Genomic DNA, 16,664 nt, shown 5'->3' with positions numbered 1-16,664 from the left:
TCTCTCTGAAATTTGTCTGAGATCCTCCGGCCGTGCTTCTTCTCGGGGGAGATTCTCTGTGAACTGCTCGGGATCTCTCCCGGCAGTGATTAAATCATTTGAAGGACATTTACTGAAGTTTGTCTGTTTATTATTGCTGTGAAGCAAGTTAGTTAGGGAAGCAAGTTAGTTAGGGGAACAAGTTAGGGTAAGGAACTCGAAGCCAGTTGTCGACTGTAGACGCAAGAGCTAGAGTATAAAGATTATTGGGTGTCGATTGTAGACGCCCCAGATATATTTATTAAGTGTCGACTGTAGACGCTTTGGTGTTGACTGGAGACGCCCCAGGTAAATGTATTTATAAAGTGTCGACTGTAGACGCTTGGGTGTCGATTGGAGACGCCCCAGGTAATTAGGTTCCAGGAACGTAGTTAGGTTTAGGGAAAATCTACCTCACATTCAAAGTCAAAATTATGGCAAAGTCAATTATGACATACTAAATCAAAATTGATAAAAAGTCAAAATTATGACATGCTAAAGCATAATTATGATAAAAAGTCCACATTATCAGACATCATGACATCATGAGTTCTCTCTCGCATGTAGCTTTGGAAAGTCTGATTTGTCCTGTTGAATCGGTTCTTTCAGACAGTTCTGAATGAATAGAATAGATCCTAAAATATTCGATGATTCAAGTACGTAGCATTTCAGCCATTTTTGAATCAGTATGTCTTAGACTCAGTTTAGGACACTTAGGACATAGTTCTTAGTCATATTTAGTGAAAATTCAGGAAATTGCTAAATTCTTTATGATTTCCATTCTTAGTCCGAACAAAAAAAATTACCAAAAAATAGACATGGATAGTGTGATTCAGTCTCCTGTGTCTTCTGGCGATTACATATATGCTTGGTGATCTCTTAGAAGCTAATCTGAAACAAGTTCCTCGAGCGGTACCTTCATTCAAAATGCTATCTGTTAAGTCATTGATTGGGAAATGAGGCAGCTACTTGTGTGATGAATACATTGGATCCCAATCTTGGTTTATTGATCTGTGAAAGTGATTCGCACTCACTTAAAATAGAGAAGCCCATCTCATCAACAGCTTGCTAACCACCACAATCTTATAAAATGCTGTGTTTGACTCTATTATGGTGTCATTCCGGTATGTGCAAACGCTGAGCTCTGTGAGTCATGTATAGGAAGCTTCAAAGAGGCTCAGAGAAAATCCCCCTCATGGGTCTAATTACGGGAGTTTTTCTGTTCAGAACCACATGCTGAGGTCTGACAGGTTCATTAGGTTTGCGCTGGGAGGGGGAGATATACTCTGATGTACCATGGAAAGAAAAGAAAACACTGAGCGATTCATTCTGATCCAAAGCTATTGCTCACACAGAAAAACACTGAGATACAATTTGTATTATTTATACTGTATTGTATAGCCTACTTCCAAACTGTAAAATACACACTGAAAATAACGTGAGCAGCCTGTGTACACAAAACTGGATAGGTTTTGCTGGTCCAGATACAAAAGTATTACTTCTACTATTTCTGAATATCCCACAAGGCAAAGTGCTTGACTTGATCTTCAATTTCCAGTGTGGCTAATGAACTGGAAGTAATAGGCTCTTAGCCTTGATTTTACCTCGTGAAGCTACAGTATGTTCCAAATAGCATACTAGCAGACTACTTTCATTTTACCTGCAGTACAGTATGCAACTATTTTATATAAAGAGATGACCTGTAGTATTACATTTGTAAAAATGTGCAGTATACAACATAATTTACTTCATGAAACACTGTATCCCATAATGCAATCTCAACTTGACCTTTTCCATTTTTAAAGGAATTCACCCATAAATTTTAATTCTGTCGTCTTTTACTCACCCGCATGTTGTTTCAAACCTCGATCTCCGTTTATCGTCGAAACACAAATGAAGATATTTTGAATGAAATCTGAGAGATTTCTGTCCCTACATCGACAGCAACATAGTGTCGGCCCAGATCCGGCCCACATCTGGTTCGTGTGGAATCCACATGACCCAGATGTGGCCCGGATCTAGGCCAACACTATTGGTGCTTTTCCACTGCATGGTACGGTACGGCTCGGTTCGGTACGGCACGCTTTGGCGCTTTTCCACTGCATGGTACGGTACGGCTCGGTTTGGTACGGCTCACTTATGGCGCATTTCCACTGCATGGTACGGTACGGTACGGCTCGCTTCGGCTCGCTTTAAATGGTACCACCTCTGTTGAGGTTCCAAGCGTACCGTACCGATACTAAAATGTGACGTGCAAACACTGCAGATCACTGATTGGTCAGACAGAATCATCACTGGTCAGCGTCATTGTATTTACAACACGAGACACTAAACCCGCTAGATTTAAATAGCCAGTAGACAACAGCCAACACAGCGCCTGTTTTAAAAGTATTTGCTTCAAAAATGCTTTAAAAAAAAGAAATGGCTGAATCGTGGTCAGTGGACGAGGTGCAGACGTTCCTCTCGTTGGTTGCCGAGGAGCGGATGGGGAAACACGGAATGAAAAATTAGTATTTAATATGATGATGTCATGGCAGTAGAGACGGCAACTATAACGATCAGTCCCACCCACTTTGAAGCGGTACTACTCTGCAGTGGAAAAGCAACCGAGCTAAAGCGAACCGAACCGTGCCGTACCGAGCCGAGTCGTACCACGCAGTGGAAAAGCGAAACGAGCCGAACCGTTCCGTGCCAAGTCGAACCGTACCGAGCCGAACCGAGCCGTACCATGCAGTGGAAAAGCGCCATATGTTGATGTCTAGGGAGTCTGTTCACCCAAAACTCTGATGCTTAAAAACGTTCATAAAGAGATCGTAAAATAACTCCATATATCGAGCGGTTTAATTCAAGTCTTCTGAAGAGACACGATCGCTTTATATGATGAACAGATTTAATTGAGGCTTTTATTCACTTATAAACAGCGAACATAGTACTGATAGGGAGTTTGGATCACTTTACTGACTCGGATCTTTGAGTTTCGTTCAGCAAAATTAACAAATCTTTTTTTAAGTAATTTTGTCATTTCAGCAGAATATAATTGAAATGTTAACTTAAACAAATGTTGATGACATTTAGAATAAGAAAAAAAACGATAATACAGACCAGGCTAAGTTGTTCATTCATCACGTCACATCCCCATAGGCTGAAGCTATGCAGTCTGTACTGGAAACAGAAATGATTAGTTTACCTCTTGAGTAATTTTACTATTATTTTACTATTGTTTTATTATAATTTTATTATTGGGTCTGATGCCATCCAAATACCCATAATTGCGGCCTTTGCACTTGACTTGACCACTTGTCTACTTACATGACGTATTTCCTACGCTTGGGAGTGAATGGTACCATAGATTTCGAAGCCCAAAAAAGCTCTAACCCGATGCATGACATAATGACTAACGCGGAAGTGCAGAGGATAAAGAAAAACAAAACACTGGTCACGAATTAGAAGTCTAAATCGAGAATTTTTAAAGAGAAATGTTGGAGGATTTCAATATAAGGAAGAGGAGCTTGAGTTTGTTGCCCAGCCCTATTTGTTTAAACGGCACGAGGCGTCTACTCTCACCTAAGCTTACGCTACTACATCCTATGTAGGGTCAGAGGTCACTCCGTTCCGCTGGAACTCGACTCACGTACGGCCGTTACCGGAAGCCAGTGAAAATAATTTATAAAGTTATAAATATGCATATTTTTCTCACAAAAACGCATTGTTTTGCTTCAGAAGGACTTTATTAACACCCTGGAGCCATATGGATTACTTTTATGACGGATGGATGCACTTTTTTGGGCTTCAAAATCTAAGTTAGCATACCCTCCCATTATAAAGCTTGGAAGAGCTGGATTTAAAAAATATATATAACTCACATTGTTTGGCTGAGAAAAGAAAGCCATATACACCTAGGATGGCTTGAGGGTAAGTCAATTATGGGATCATTTTAATTTTGGGGTAAACTATTCTTTTAATTTAGCATGCATTCTCAACCGAGGAACTCTGCCCGGTTCTCTTGATTGTGATGCCATCAGTGTTGTGTTGCTGACATCTGTGTTTCTGAGGGAGATCAGAATTCAGCACTGCAGCTTTATTTATGACGGTTGTTAATAACAGCTGAGCGAGACCGTCTATAAACATGTGCCAGCGACGCTTAATTTGTTGCGCACTTCATACGAAGATGGAGAATATAGTTGTCACAATGACTAACGTGTTCCCCCATTACCCACCGAGCTGATATAGCACTAGAAAACCAATTTCTGTCCAAGTGCTCCAGGAAGGGCGACTGTCTCCAGCTCGTCACTGAGAGCCTCTGAATCAATACGGCAATTTAAGAGAGTTGCCCGCGCTCTTTGAAGGCCGTGCGGGAATTCACTCTTCAAACGACAGACTGAGACGTACAGTACGGCGGTCCAGGGGGGCTCAACAAAAGTCAAATGGCAAACAAAAGATGAAAACAATGCAATTAATTGAGTTTAATTTACTTAAGTTAGAGTTTGTAATCCTAAAGTCCGGAAGAGAATTTACATTAGGAAGAGTGACCATACAGTAACCAATAGACCAATGTATATGCATTTAAAGATAATTCTGCAGTGTTACAGCTTATCTTCCTGTGTTGCAAACAATTTTCATGTCGCTAATACAAAACTTTTGTGTTGCCATCACAAAAAAAGCTATTATTTCCACTCTGTTGTAACCAATTTTGGGCTTATTTCTGTTGCACTTCCATTGTGTTATGGACTATTTGTGTTGTGGTTTAAATTAGTATCATTGTGGACTATTTGTAACTTTTGTTTGCATTACAAATTTTCTGCTGTTTCCCTCTGGGCCACCATAGCTGAGGAGAAGAACATGGACAAGAAAAGGAAAGTTCTGTTTCCTGTCAGGAGGATGTTTGGTTCTACTTTCATTGTGTTCCTGCTGAGCTCTCTGCCTATCATTTAAGTATGATTTCCAAAACCAAATGTTTCTAGTAGGCATATTCATCCAGATGATCCGATAAACGGGGATTCTGTCTTTGCTGTGATTAAAGCAATAGTTCACCCTAAATGAAAATCATTTACTCACCCTCATTTCATTCCAAACCCTGTATGACATTCTTTGTACTGTGCAACATAAAAGGAGAAATTTTGAAGGTTTGTAACGATATAAATGGGGTGAATTATTAATTGAAGTTCTCAGGAATCCCATCTCTGTTTAGATATTAAGCTGTTCATTTCCACCGTTCATCACACACTCTCGGATCCCTTTATATCCCACAGCAAAATGACAAGCGTTAACCAAACTGCCAGATTCGTTAGGGGATCAACCTTTTATTAGTCGACAGGATTATCATGGAAAATCTTTTCTGGAGTGTCACAACTGTGAGCACTCTGTCAAAGAAAAGGGGAAAAAAAGGTGAGAGAAAAAAAAACATTTGTAAATGAGTATAGTGAGGACAATAGATTTATCTAATTAAATATAGTGAAATATCATCTCAATTCTTCATCACAACTCTCCCTGCTAGACAGTTTGGTGCAGAGCGGCTACAATAACAACTGCCACCATACGCCCATAATCATAATAGAACTGCTCGTGGTTCTTTAATATTATCATAATTGTTATTCTTTTAGGGGATCTCTTTAGATTGTCTCAGTTTCCCTGTAGTGCAGCATCTCTGCAATGCAGCAAAAATAAATCTAATGAAGACAAGAGAGAGCGTGCCCTAGAAGACACCTTTCTAGTGCACTACATAGGGGATGAAAGAGTCACACTGTCAGTGCAGTAGGTGATCCGATCTCCCCCCATGCAGCGTGCTATATCAACCCTTGCTTCCACTGCAGCTGATTTACACCTGAATCTGTCATTTCATTCGCTCCGGCTCTCAGGAGCTCACGTCATGGGTGAGATACAGTACAGTAGAAAGCAAACGTGGTTCATGGATTTTCATATTGCACCATTAGAGAATGGAACACAAATAATTATCAATCATGACTTGCTTTTCTAGGTTAAACAAGATATGTGCAAACATGACTAAAGGACTTTATTAATCAAATCAAAAAATTTCCCTGTAATACCCACAAATAAAAAAAAAATCTCATTTTATATATATATTTTTTTTATATATTTATACTCATAAGAATACGAAATCTTCACATTTGATTATTTTTTGTAGTCAAAAGATTCTGGGCTGGACCCACGGTCATTATTCATACTGTCATCTTCTTAAATCGGTTCGTTCTCATGCACTCCCAGGAAACGGTGACAACTTTGGACCAATGGAAATCACTCTCACGCTTATCTCAAACTAATTACACAAAGAAATTTCAGTAAAAAAGAAAAAATTTAAATGGGTTCCCAGTCATTAGTTTGTGCACACTAACTGCTAAAATAAGTAAATTAGTAAATCATCATAGTCATCGTAATTATTAATAATAATAAAATTATTTTGGCAATCTCTTGGTGTGGAGTCGTCTTTAAGAAGTGAATTCACTGTTTAAAAAAGCTTAAAATAAAGAAACTGTTAGGAGTAGAAGTGGAAATATATATACAACCGCGCATGAAGAGTTCGCTTTTTGCTCTTGCTGTTTTATTTTTGTCCGGTCTTTGTTATACCAGTGTGTAGGACTTTGCGTAGGGATTGTTGTTCTGTTTTAAGTGTCCTCTGGAGTCCAGCAGTGATTCCTGGGAGGTGCTGATTTTGGCAGCCTGTGCCAAGTCTGTTCCGGCCTCTCTCTGCGGAAGCGTGGAGGCTGTGCCCGGCTGCCACTGCTGCACGTCCCTGCTGGTCGGCACCTCCATTGGCGTGGGCTCCAGCAGGCCGGGGCGCTTCAGTGAACGGGTCTTCTGCGGCTCCAAACAGGCCTGGCCCATCGCCGCCTCACGAGACGTTCCCGACACACCCCGGTTCAAAAGAAAGTCCATCCGCAGGTACGGAGGCAGGTGGACGAGCTCCCCTCCTGCAAGAAAAAGAAACGTTTTCAATGTTTCAAAAGGCAATTGAACTTTGATTGCATATTTCGGTCACACTTTAGATTAGGGTCCAATTCTCACTATTAACTAAGACTTTAAAAACCACGACTTTTAACTCAGTAAACTCCTAATTACTGCTTATTAATAGTAAGGTAGTTGTTAAGTTTAGGTATTGGGTAGGATTAGGGATGTAGAATATGGTCATGCACTTATAAAATGTTTTATAAGTACTAATAAACAGCTAATATCCTAGTAATATGCATGCTAATAAGCAACCAGTTAATAGTGAGAATTGGACCCTAAATTAAAGTGTTACCCATATTTCTATTTGTGATTTCTTAATGGTTTTATTAAATAAAACGTATTGCACAAGAAATGTCTACCCTATAGGAGCTTGTCACTTGTGCCTGTGTCCAAAATGTCATACTGCCTAATACATTTGGTTTGAATCTTACTTTGTGACCATTCTACATAGTATGAATATGGGTAGTATGAATGCAATTATGACGTGTAGTCACTGTCATGTGACCTACAACTCCTCTCACATGGCTTCATGGGATAGTAAACTGCCCATCGGATGCACAGTCCAGAATCGTGGCAGAAGGAGTAGGTAATCCGGCTACTTTTCGTCTACAGTTTTGCGAACTTTACAATTTCGGACTCTTTTTTCGTACTGTTTTTTGCATACTGTATACTATGGAGGTAGGCATATTCAGATGCAGCGTTGATGTTTTTAGCATCTTGCAGCATTAGCACCTCATTTATAAGACGTTCCCTGCTGAAAAATACACTTTAAACCTGGATTGCTGGTCTTAGCTGGATCTCCTAGCCTGAGTCTGACCAGCTAAAAAGTGCCCAAAACCCCTCTAAAACCAGCCAGCAGACTGTCCTAACCAGACTTGGAGACTGGTTTAAGATTTTTTTTTTCAGCAGGGTAGGGTCAAATTACAAGAAGAATACTCTCTTTACTTGAGAGATTCTACTCACAATAGACATTGAACAGAGTTTGATGCTAGCATTTCACTAATCTAAACACATAATACTCTAATAAGCATAAAGTAGAAACAAATATTGTGTAAACGAATCCATTTTTTTAAAACCAACATTATGATGTATTCTGGGATTGCCTCATCCAGAAAGAATTCTGCCTTAGATTTTTGGATATGTCCTAAGGTGCGGTCACATTAACCATTGCTCAGTGAAATTTCATGGGCGAAATCCAGACATTTCATTAGGAATCACAAGTTTAAAAAGTTCCCAACACAGTTTTCGCTTGTGTTCAAGTTCATCACATGACTTTGCTGCGTTCACTGACAGAAAGATGCCTGGCTTGAGTCATTTCTATGTGAGCTGTGCTTCATTAATTGCTACACTATTAACAATGGACCTTTTTGTCAGCGAAATCTAACCAAAATTTTGCTAATATGACCACACCATTAGAAGGCAGCATTATTTCGCTTTTGGGAGAATATAATTACTTTAAATGCTGATCCTAAATACTAGCTTATTTTCCCTAGATTATTAAGAACATCCCCAATTGGGAAGAATAGAGTTTAGAGTCATTACCTCGCACCAGTGGTCTCACCTGGTCTGTGGGCCTTGGGTACGGCCATGTTTATCACCCTGCAGACGTCCTGTGGTTTGGGAGGTGAGGCAGTGAACCTGCAGATGCCTGATTCTGACGGTGTACTGGACGTTAGACTGTCCGTGTAATCATTGGTGCCGGCGGTCATCTGCTCGGAGGATGTGTCCGAGATGAAACACTCTGTGATGGTGAACTTGGCATGTCGTAGTTGTTCCTCCATCTTGGCATGTTCATAGGCTCTGGCCAGCTCCTCGTACGTAGAAGACGCGCTCTCAGTGGAGACCATGCTGCTGCGAGCCCGGTCTGAACACAACGGGTCACAACTCATCAACAACAATACTTCTAACGTGTAGCTTTGCTGTCATATCAATGTGATCATTTAATAATGCTAATTTAAAAAGCTTTTTATTATTATTATGAAGTTTCCATTCAGAAGAAATAAGGACAGGGATAGACTATCGTTCAAAAGTTTGGGGCTGGTAAGATTTTTTTCATGTTTTTAAAAGAAGTCTTTTTTTTTTTATTAATATATTTTTAAATTGTAATTTATTCCAGAGAAGCTGATTTTGAACTCAAGAAACGTTTCTTATTATTATTATCAATGTTGAAAACAGTTGTGCTGTTAATATGTTTGAAAACTGCAATACATTTTTTCAGGATTCTTTGATGAATAGAAAGTTCAAAAGAGCTTTTGTTACATTATTAATGTCGTTGATGTCAATTCTGATCAATTTAATGTGTATGTACTGAATAAAAGTATTAATTTCTTTACAAAAAAAAATCTTTTGAATGGTAGTGTATTTCAATAAAATTCAGCAGTGGTAAAGTTTGATTAATTTTCCACATAATACTCTTTAAACCAGTCTGTTAAAATAAATCTATTCAATGATTCGATGGCGTCAAATAATAATGGATGTCCCTTAATGCCATTTTATATGTTTTAAAGTGTTTTAGGTATAGGAATATATTGCTTTTTTCTTTGTATTTTATGTTCAGGCATACAAAAATAATATCATTCTTCATTGTGTTCACCATTTCTAAAACATAAACATTGAGATAAAGACTGAATATTGTAAAAATGCTAAGTTCATATAAAATTATAATGGTAACAATTTAGTTTAGGGTTCAATTCTCACTATTAACTATGCATATAACATATTGCTAGGATATTGACTGTTTATTAGTACTTATAAAGCACATATTAATGCCTTATTCTGCATGACTATATTCTACATCCCTAATCCAAAACCTAAATTTAACAACTACCATACTAACAAAAAAATTCGTAATTAATAGTTAGTTAATAGTGAGAATTGGACACTAAACTAAAGTGACCAATATAATTTATATTACAAACATTATAATATTTAATACAAAAATATAATTTAAAAACAAATTAGCTTTGTACCGAGCTGTAAAGATGAGTTGATATATTATATACATATAAAGATGTACATGTATTTTCCAGTGTAGCAGACTGACCAGTGTCCTGTGATGGACTGACACTATAGCTGTCGCTTTCCTTGTCCACCGATCCGGCCACTCTGGGAGTTCCCAGCCTCCAGTCCGTGCTGAGAGTGTGGACGGAGACAGGGGGGTGAGGGCGATTCAGTGTCCACTGACTGGCGTAGCGATTACGGGCAGCAGGACCAGCTTTAGCTGTGCGGCGAGAGGTGGGATCTGAGGACGGGTTCCGAAACACTCAGTTAAACAGCGTAATCAAATATATTCATGTATTATTTATGTGTTAAGAAGGGTCTCTTACTCGACAGACTGCTCTTACTCGTCCCAGGTCGGACATCAGAGACGTCCACCAGCGGGCCGGTGGCCTGCGACAGAGACTGATAGTGGACGGAGTGCGTGACAGTGGCCGATTTCTGTTTGGCAGTTTCTCCGAAATCGTTATCGGTCAACAGCACCGTTGATCTGTCGTCTAAGAGGGAAGGGAGATATGGAACTATTAGAGGCTCCTAGTATCACTGTTTCTCATATAAATGTTCAGGTTTGAATATGGTTCAGTGAACACGACTCACCCACTGTTTCCATGGTGTCTCTCTCTTCGATGAGCAGCTGCGCTCTGGGAATGTCGATGTGCATGCGGAGGGTCTGCTGTTGTTTGTTCATGGTGTCTGAAGGCCTTGTGTTCTTACTGGAGAAAAAACACAAACAAGCCTGTGAATAACATCTCTGCTTTCACAAGGTCAGTATGACATGTGAGCCAAAGGAATAGTTCATTATTTGCTCACCCACCAAATGGTTTCTTTCTTCTGTGGAACACAAAATACGATATTTTGAATTTCCAAGCTGCAGTTTTCATAAAATATAAGAGTATGGCAACCAAGGGCTGTCAAATTTGAAAAAGGACCAAAACATCATTAAAAAAATCCTTAAAATCTTCTAAAGGAACAGCTTTTTGTGGTTTATTCATCAAGAACTGATAAAAAAATATTCTATTGTATGGTTTCAGAAGAATTTGAATATAATGAGATGTATGACCTACTTGATGGTTTAATAAAATGCTGATAGTTTGATTCATTCCCAGATAGCAAAAAATATCGGCACGGCTTCTTTTTGCCGCCGGCCCCAAGCTGTCGGCTATAGGTGCGTCCCGCTGGCGGCGATGAAGCGTTTGCCGCCGAATACGTCACTCCCATTTCTTGCGAGATGCCGCCGGCGAACAGCCGCCGGGCCGCCGACTTCATTCTCTCTGGCGGTTGCCGCCGTCTAAATGAACCGCGGCCGGCTGGCGGCAAGCCGCTTTGAAATCGACCAGCCATGAGTGAAACTGACAGCATCTTAACTACTTTTCACATTTAAAGCGATTATAATTATTATGTGAATTATATACATTTTTGTTGTTGCTCCAAAGCCATTAGGGGTTATAACAGATTTGACTCTGATTCCATGATAAGGTTTAGGAAATTACATTTAAATTACTTTGAAACTCTGAAGCGATAATATGTAAAATATATAGAATTATTTTATTCACTTAAGGTGACAATTCTTTACATTTCTTTGATTTATGCACAATTTGAGATGCACCAATAGACCAAAAAGAATTCCTTTTGTAAAACTTACTTGGCAATAAATATCTTTCTGATTCTGATTAGTTTTTAAAATAAATATTTCATTCATGGTATGAACAATTTAGCAGAATAAATAGATGAAGTTAGATTTTTCACCAATGCTTGAAATCAGTGAACAGTGAAAGACATCTGCAACTTGGCCAAAATCTTGGGTTTGCTTTATATTTTTTTTATTAATTTGCAACCATGGTAATGTCTATGAGAAACATGAAAATCCCTGTTTTGACCTGAAGGATAAAGTGAAATATTTATAAATATTTTGTCTCTCTGTCACTCCAGGAAATTGTGGTTATGTCTTTCATTGTTTTACAAGCTCAATTTTTAATTTATTTTACCTTTTACATGTATAAGGAATTACTTTGCAGTTTGCAATTGCGAGTTTTGCGACCTGTACAAATGTTTAAGAAAGTGTTAAAGCACAAACAGAGAAGTACCTCCACCGGTCGAGAGGGGCAGCATCTAAAAAACTGAAGCAGATTTACTCGTCTCGTCACACGGTTTCAGTATTTGGAGAGAGGAAATATACGATCTTTTAAGTAAGTACATTTTTCCTTTTTGTTTAACGCAATATATATATGTTCATTTTTGACATTGTTTTTAGTTCTTCTTCTTAAAATCTGTTCTTGCCTAACTAGTCAAGCTAAAGTAAGTTAGCCTTGTTTGCAAAGTTTCCGCCATGCTTCCGCCATAGCTAGGCTAACGTTACTTAGTTTCTTCCTGGCGTTGAGTTTTTTTCTTCTTCTAAGTATGTTTAACTGTTATGTATGTTTATACAAGTGTGAGTACATGTGGTTTAAGATAGTATTGGTCAGTCGAATTAACTAACGTTACAGTTCCTGAACTACGGTGGGAATGGTAACGTTAGCAAAATCTTCACGACAAGAAAGACTGATCAGTATAACTTGTGTTGTTTTCTAACTAAACATGATTATGCTGCTAGTCTAGATTACAGTGTTCGCTACCACATGCTGTTTCACCTTTTTTACACACTGAGTTCAAGCATGTTCTAACGTATGTTAAATGTATCTAGCTACAGTAGGTAGCCAAACTTTACATCTAGAAAGACTAGTTTAACTTTTGGTGTTTTCTTACAAAAATAACGATGTATATAGGTTTTTTATATGATTTTGTTTGTCTGAACATGGTTTTCTGTTGATCCACTTGTGAAAATTACTGCTTTTTCGAAGGTGTGAGCATTTTAATGTTGTTGATTTTGCCTGAATTTTTTTTTATCAAAAAGTATACTTTATGCTAATGTGTCTTCTATTTTAGATGCTTCACATTGTTCAGTTTATCAACAAGGAGGATCTGCCATTTGCAGTTGTTCCGCAAGAGTGGCTCAGCGAAGGGCATGTGCCATTTGCCCCGTTTAACCTCTGCAAAAAAGACAAAGGAACAATTTAGCCATCCGCTGCACACCTCCACACAGCACCTGGGAGAAACATCATTTTAAGTTCATGAAGGGAGCAGGTAAATGGGTCTGACTTGTACATTTGATTTTCCTTTATTTCATCTGTGTAATTTATTTGTCTGTTTATTGTGGATAGTGGAATCTTTCATTCATTATTATTATTATTATCATCAAATTTCTGTTTCCTCTTTCTTAGAACCAGGTTTCTCCCCAGTAATCCAGAATCCGCCAAGAGTTTGAGTACAAGTAAGTGATGTTATTTGTGAAGTTTTTTTGTCTTGGAAACTATTGCTTCTATTTAAAGTTGGCATGAACTGGAAGTTACAAACGACTTTTCTCCAGTGTTGTGACGTATTTCCAAGTGAAAGGGAATATTGAATAGAGGAGCAGGGTTTTACTCTAGCGCTCCTCCTCTCCATCTCTGCTCATAGCAGACTAATGGTTTGAGGGGAGTTGCCACGCCCTCACGCCATTGCACATGACCGGAAGAGAAGTCGTTTCGAGGGGGTAGGGAAGGGTAACGTATTTGATTAAATATAAGGGTACATGAATAAAAAATGAAGTGCACAGATTAATCATTTACATAAACACTACAATATTACATATAAAAATACAAATTGTAACATTTGATTTCATGCTGACTTTAAGATGATGAATCCTTTAATCATAATCTGTTTTTCACTAGGACACTTGATGGGATTCGCTGCAGCAGTTTCTGGATGAAAGGTGTTGAGGTGTGTTGTACATTCCATTAGCTTTGCACAGTTCAATTATTGTTTCATTACTGAATATGCAATACTCTGCATTGAAATTAAAGCTGTTATGTTTGCTCCCCCAGCTCATCAAGTACTAAGCTTTACACCCCCGGCAGCAAATTTACCCTGGCAGCATATGGGTGAAAACTCTGGAGGTATCTACGTTGCGCTTAACTAAGTGTTACATTTAAGTCCAATTCATTAAATGTATGCAATAACTTCAAACATATTTTTACATGTCAATGATTATCAATAGGAGGGAGAAAGTCATTGCTCTATTGTTGGCCCTTGTACTCCAATGGCATCTCGTGTCAAGCATGAAGTTTTCAGCTGTGAAGGTATATTCTAGCCCTATGTCTTAATGTCCAGTGTTTTAACAGTATTGCAAATAGTGCCTTTAGTTGTTTGTTTTATTTTTAAAATGTAGAACCAAGCCCTGAGGGAAAGCAATGCACGAGCAGGTGAGAACTTGCACTGTTTCTTAAATTGTACTTTTTTGTGTGTGATGTAAGTCCAAAATGACCATATGCCTTTCATTTTGTAGCTTCGGATGACAGCGGCTTACTTCAAGAGCAGGTGAAGCAAGTTCAACAAACAATGTTGAAGACGTTTGCTTGCACTGGGCAATCAGGTACAACTTGCAAACAGCACCTGTGGTTGTTGGTTTAATTCCCACTGGGGCTACCTGTACATGTAGTAGACCTAGATATAAATGTTATAGTTTAGTAGTTGAGGGACCAGGACTGACTATTTTATTCTGGGAAACCCTGTAGGTGCAGATCAGACCCTTATGCTGTGACGTCTTGCAGAGTTTGGCGATGTGTCTGTTGGAGTTATCCCTGTCAGGGGATCTGTTACTCCCCCTATACACCCAGGAAGATTTGCCGTGTCTTGACAACAGTTTGAAGCAGGATAAAAAGCTCCAGGAACAATTTGTAAGTTTGCTGATTATAACGCCATAGAGTAATCTAAAAAGTAAAATTTAAGATTGTAAACTGCATATATTACAGTCTGAATCCTTAGCCTTTCACATTTTTTATTTATTTATGAGAAGCTTCAGAGAAATGTAATTTGTAACACTTTTTTGGATTTTCAGCTTGGTGTAGGGGATAAAGCATGTTTTAGAGACATGTTCCTTTAGACCAGTGGTTCTCAATTCCAGTCCTCGTGACCCACTGCTCTGCACTTTTTGTATGTCTCTCTTATCTGACACACTCAGTTCAGTTCATGGAGTCTCTCCTAATGAGCTGATGATCTGGTTCAGGTCTGTTAAATAAGGGAGACATACAAAATGTGCAGAGCAGTGGGTCACGAGGACTGGAATTGAGAACCACTGCTTTAGACCATTGTTCAAAGTAAGTTGGATATTTTTTTAATTATATTTAAGTAGATGTGTATGGCCTCATGCAATTCAAATGAAATGACAGATCTGTATTTTCTAAATTAGCCATCCGGAAGAACCTGGCAACCCAGGATGCCACTGATGAAGCGGTCTAGGTTAACGTTTCACGTTACCTGAAAGGAGCATCTGACCGTGAAGGCAGAAAAAGGCACCGCACAGCTGAGAGGGACCCACAGCCGACCACTTAGGCTGACTACTGACACCCCAGAATCACTGACAACTGGAATCCTTTCTTTATCTTGCAGTCAGTAACATCAAGACTCCTAAAGAAGTCAGAAGTGTCACACTATACTCACTAACTGTGGAAATTACTTTCTTTTTTTTCTTTTTTCAAATAATGCTTGTAAGTCCTTGTGCCACAGGTCAGCATTGCAGCTATAATGGTCTATTCTACTCCAGAGCTTTACTATAAATTACTACCACTTAACCTATTGTTAGAAATGGCTTGTAAATGTGATGTCATACTTTGATTTATTTGGTATCCTGCACATTATTTTGTATCAAGTATTCTCTTTACTTGTCATAATGTTTACAGGTAATTTTTTTCACCCTAGAGCTGTCCTCTTTATATGAACAATTATTGTAAGAGTTGTAATTTGCTTGTAAGGCTGTTTTTTGTTTTTGTTTTTTGTTTTACCAAAATTTAATAAGAAACCTGCATGTTAGTATATTGATTTATTTATTTTTCTGTTATGTTTCAGTGATCTGACACATCTTGTTTAAATGACAGTTAATGTACTTTGAAATGTGGAATAAAAATGCCAAATGGATATTTGTCTGGTTTGAGCAATCATTATTCTTGATAAACTGCATGCTATAAATATTAAATATTATATATAGCCAGAATAAGCGGCGGCAGATCGCTCGAAAATAGCGCTTGCCTCCGGCGGGCCGCGGAAGGGCCGCCTTCAATATAAAGGCGGCGGGACGGCGGTTGGCCCGCGGGCCGGCCGCGGAACGAAGGCGGTAGGAAGGCGGCTGCCGCTTTTAAAAAGCGGCTGCCGCCGGCGGTGCGCCGTCCAACGTGTTTGCGATGTCGCCGTTCTGCCGCTTCTACTGCCGCCGGAGCGCCGACGGTGGGCCGCCGACTCATTGCTATCTGGGTTTGTGCTTAATATTCTTTAGAATGGTCTGTTACAATGAATCTGTTCAAAACACTGATTCTATTGTATAACTTCAGAAGATTTGGAATATAAAGAGCTGTATGAACTACCTGATAGTGCTTGTTAATAAAATTAGGAAAGAGTTTGATTAATTTACAAATAATATTCTTTAGAATTGTCCATTAAAGTGAATCTTTTCATCCTATTTTATTGGCTTGAGAAGATCTGGAACATAGTGAGTCATATGAACTACTTTTATGATGCTTTTAGTAATTTCGGATCATTATACTGTTATTGCATGGAAAAGAGCAGCTCTGAGATTCTTCAAAATACCTTACTTTCTGTTGCATAGAAGAAAAAACGTA

The 16,664-nt window shown here is 38.8% G+C and overlaps 1 protein-coding gene across 1 annotated transcript in view; it reads right to left on the bottom strand.

Annotated features, from left to right (window-relative positions):
- Positions 1-5,298: 5,298 nt before the first annotated feature.
- Positions 5,299-16,664, bottom strand: part of dscama (Down syndrome cell adhesion molecule a) — an 84,675-nt gene continuing 73,309 nt past the window's right edge. The window contains exons 29-33 of the mRNA XM_082158509.1: positions 10,576-10,691; positions 10,308-10,475; positions 10,025-10,222; positions 8,543-8,845; positions 5,299-6,944 (exon numbers count right to left, since the gene is read on the bottom strand). Coding sequence (XP_082014635.1) covers positions 6,595-6,944; positions 8,543-8,845; positions 10,025-10,222; positions 10,308-10,475; positions 10,576-10,691 — 1,135 coding nt within the window. The 3' untranslated portion in view covers positions 5,299-6,594. The remainder of the gene's footprint in view (positions 6,945-8,542; positions 8,846-10,024; positions 10,223-10,307; positions 10,476-10,575; positions 10,692-16,664) is intronic.

This window comes from Leuciscus leuciscus (genome assembly GCF_965113295.1).
Source record: "Leuciscus leuciscus genome assembly, chromosome: 24".
In the NCBI taxonomy this organism is placed as follows: Eukaryota; Metazoa; Chordata; class Actinopteri; order Cypriniformes; family Leuciscidae; genus Leuciscus; species Leuciscus leuciscus.
The sequence above is the reverse complement of the archived record's forward strand: the minus strand, read 5'-3'. Positions and strand labels throughout refer to the sequence as shown.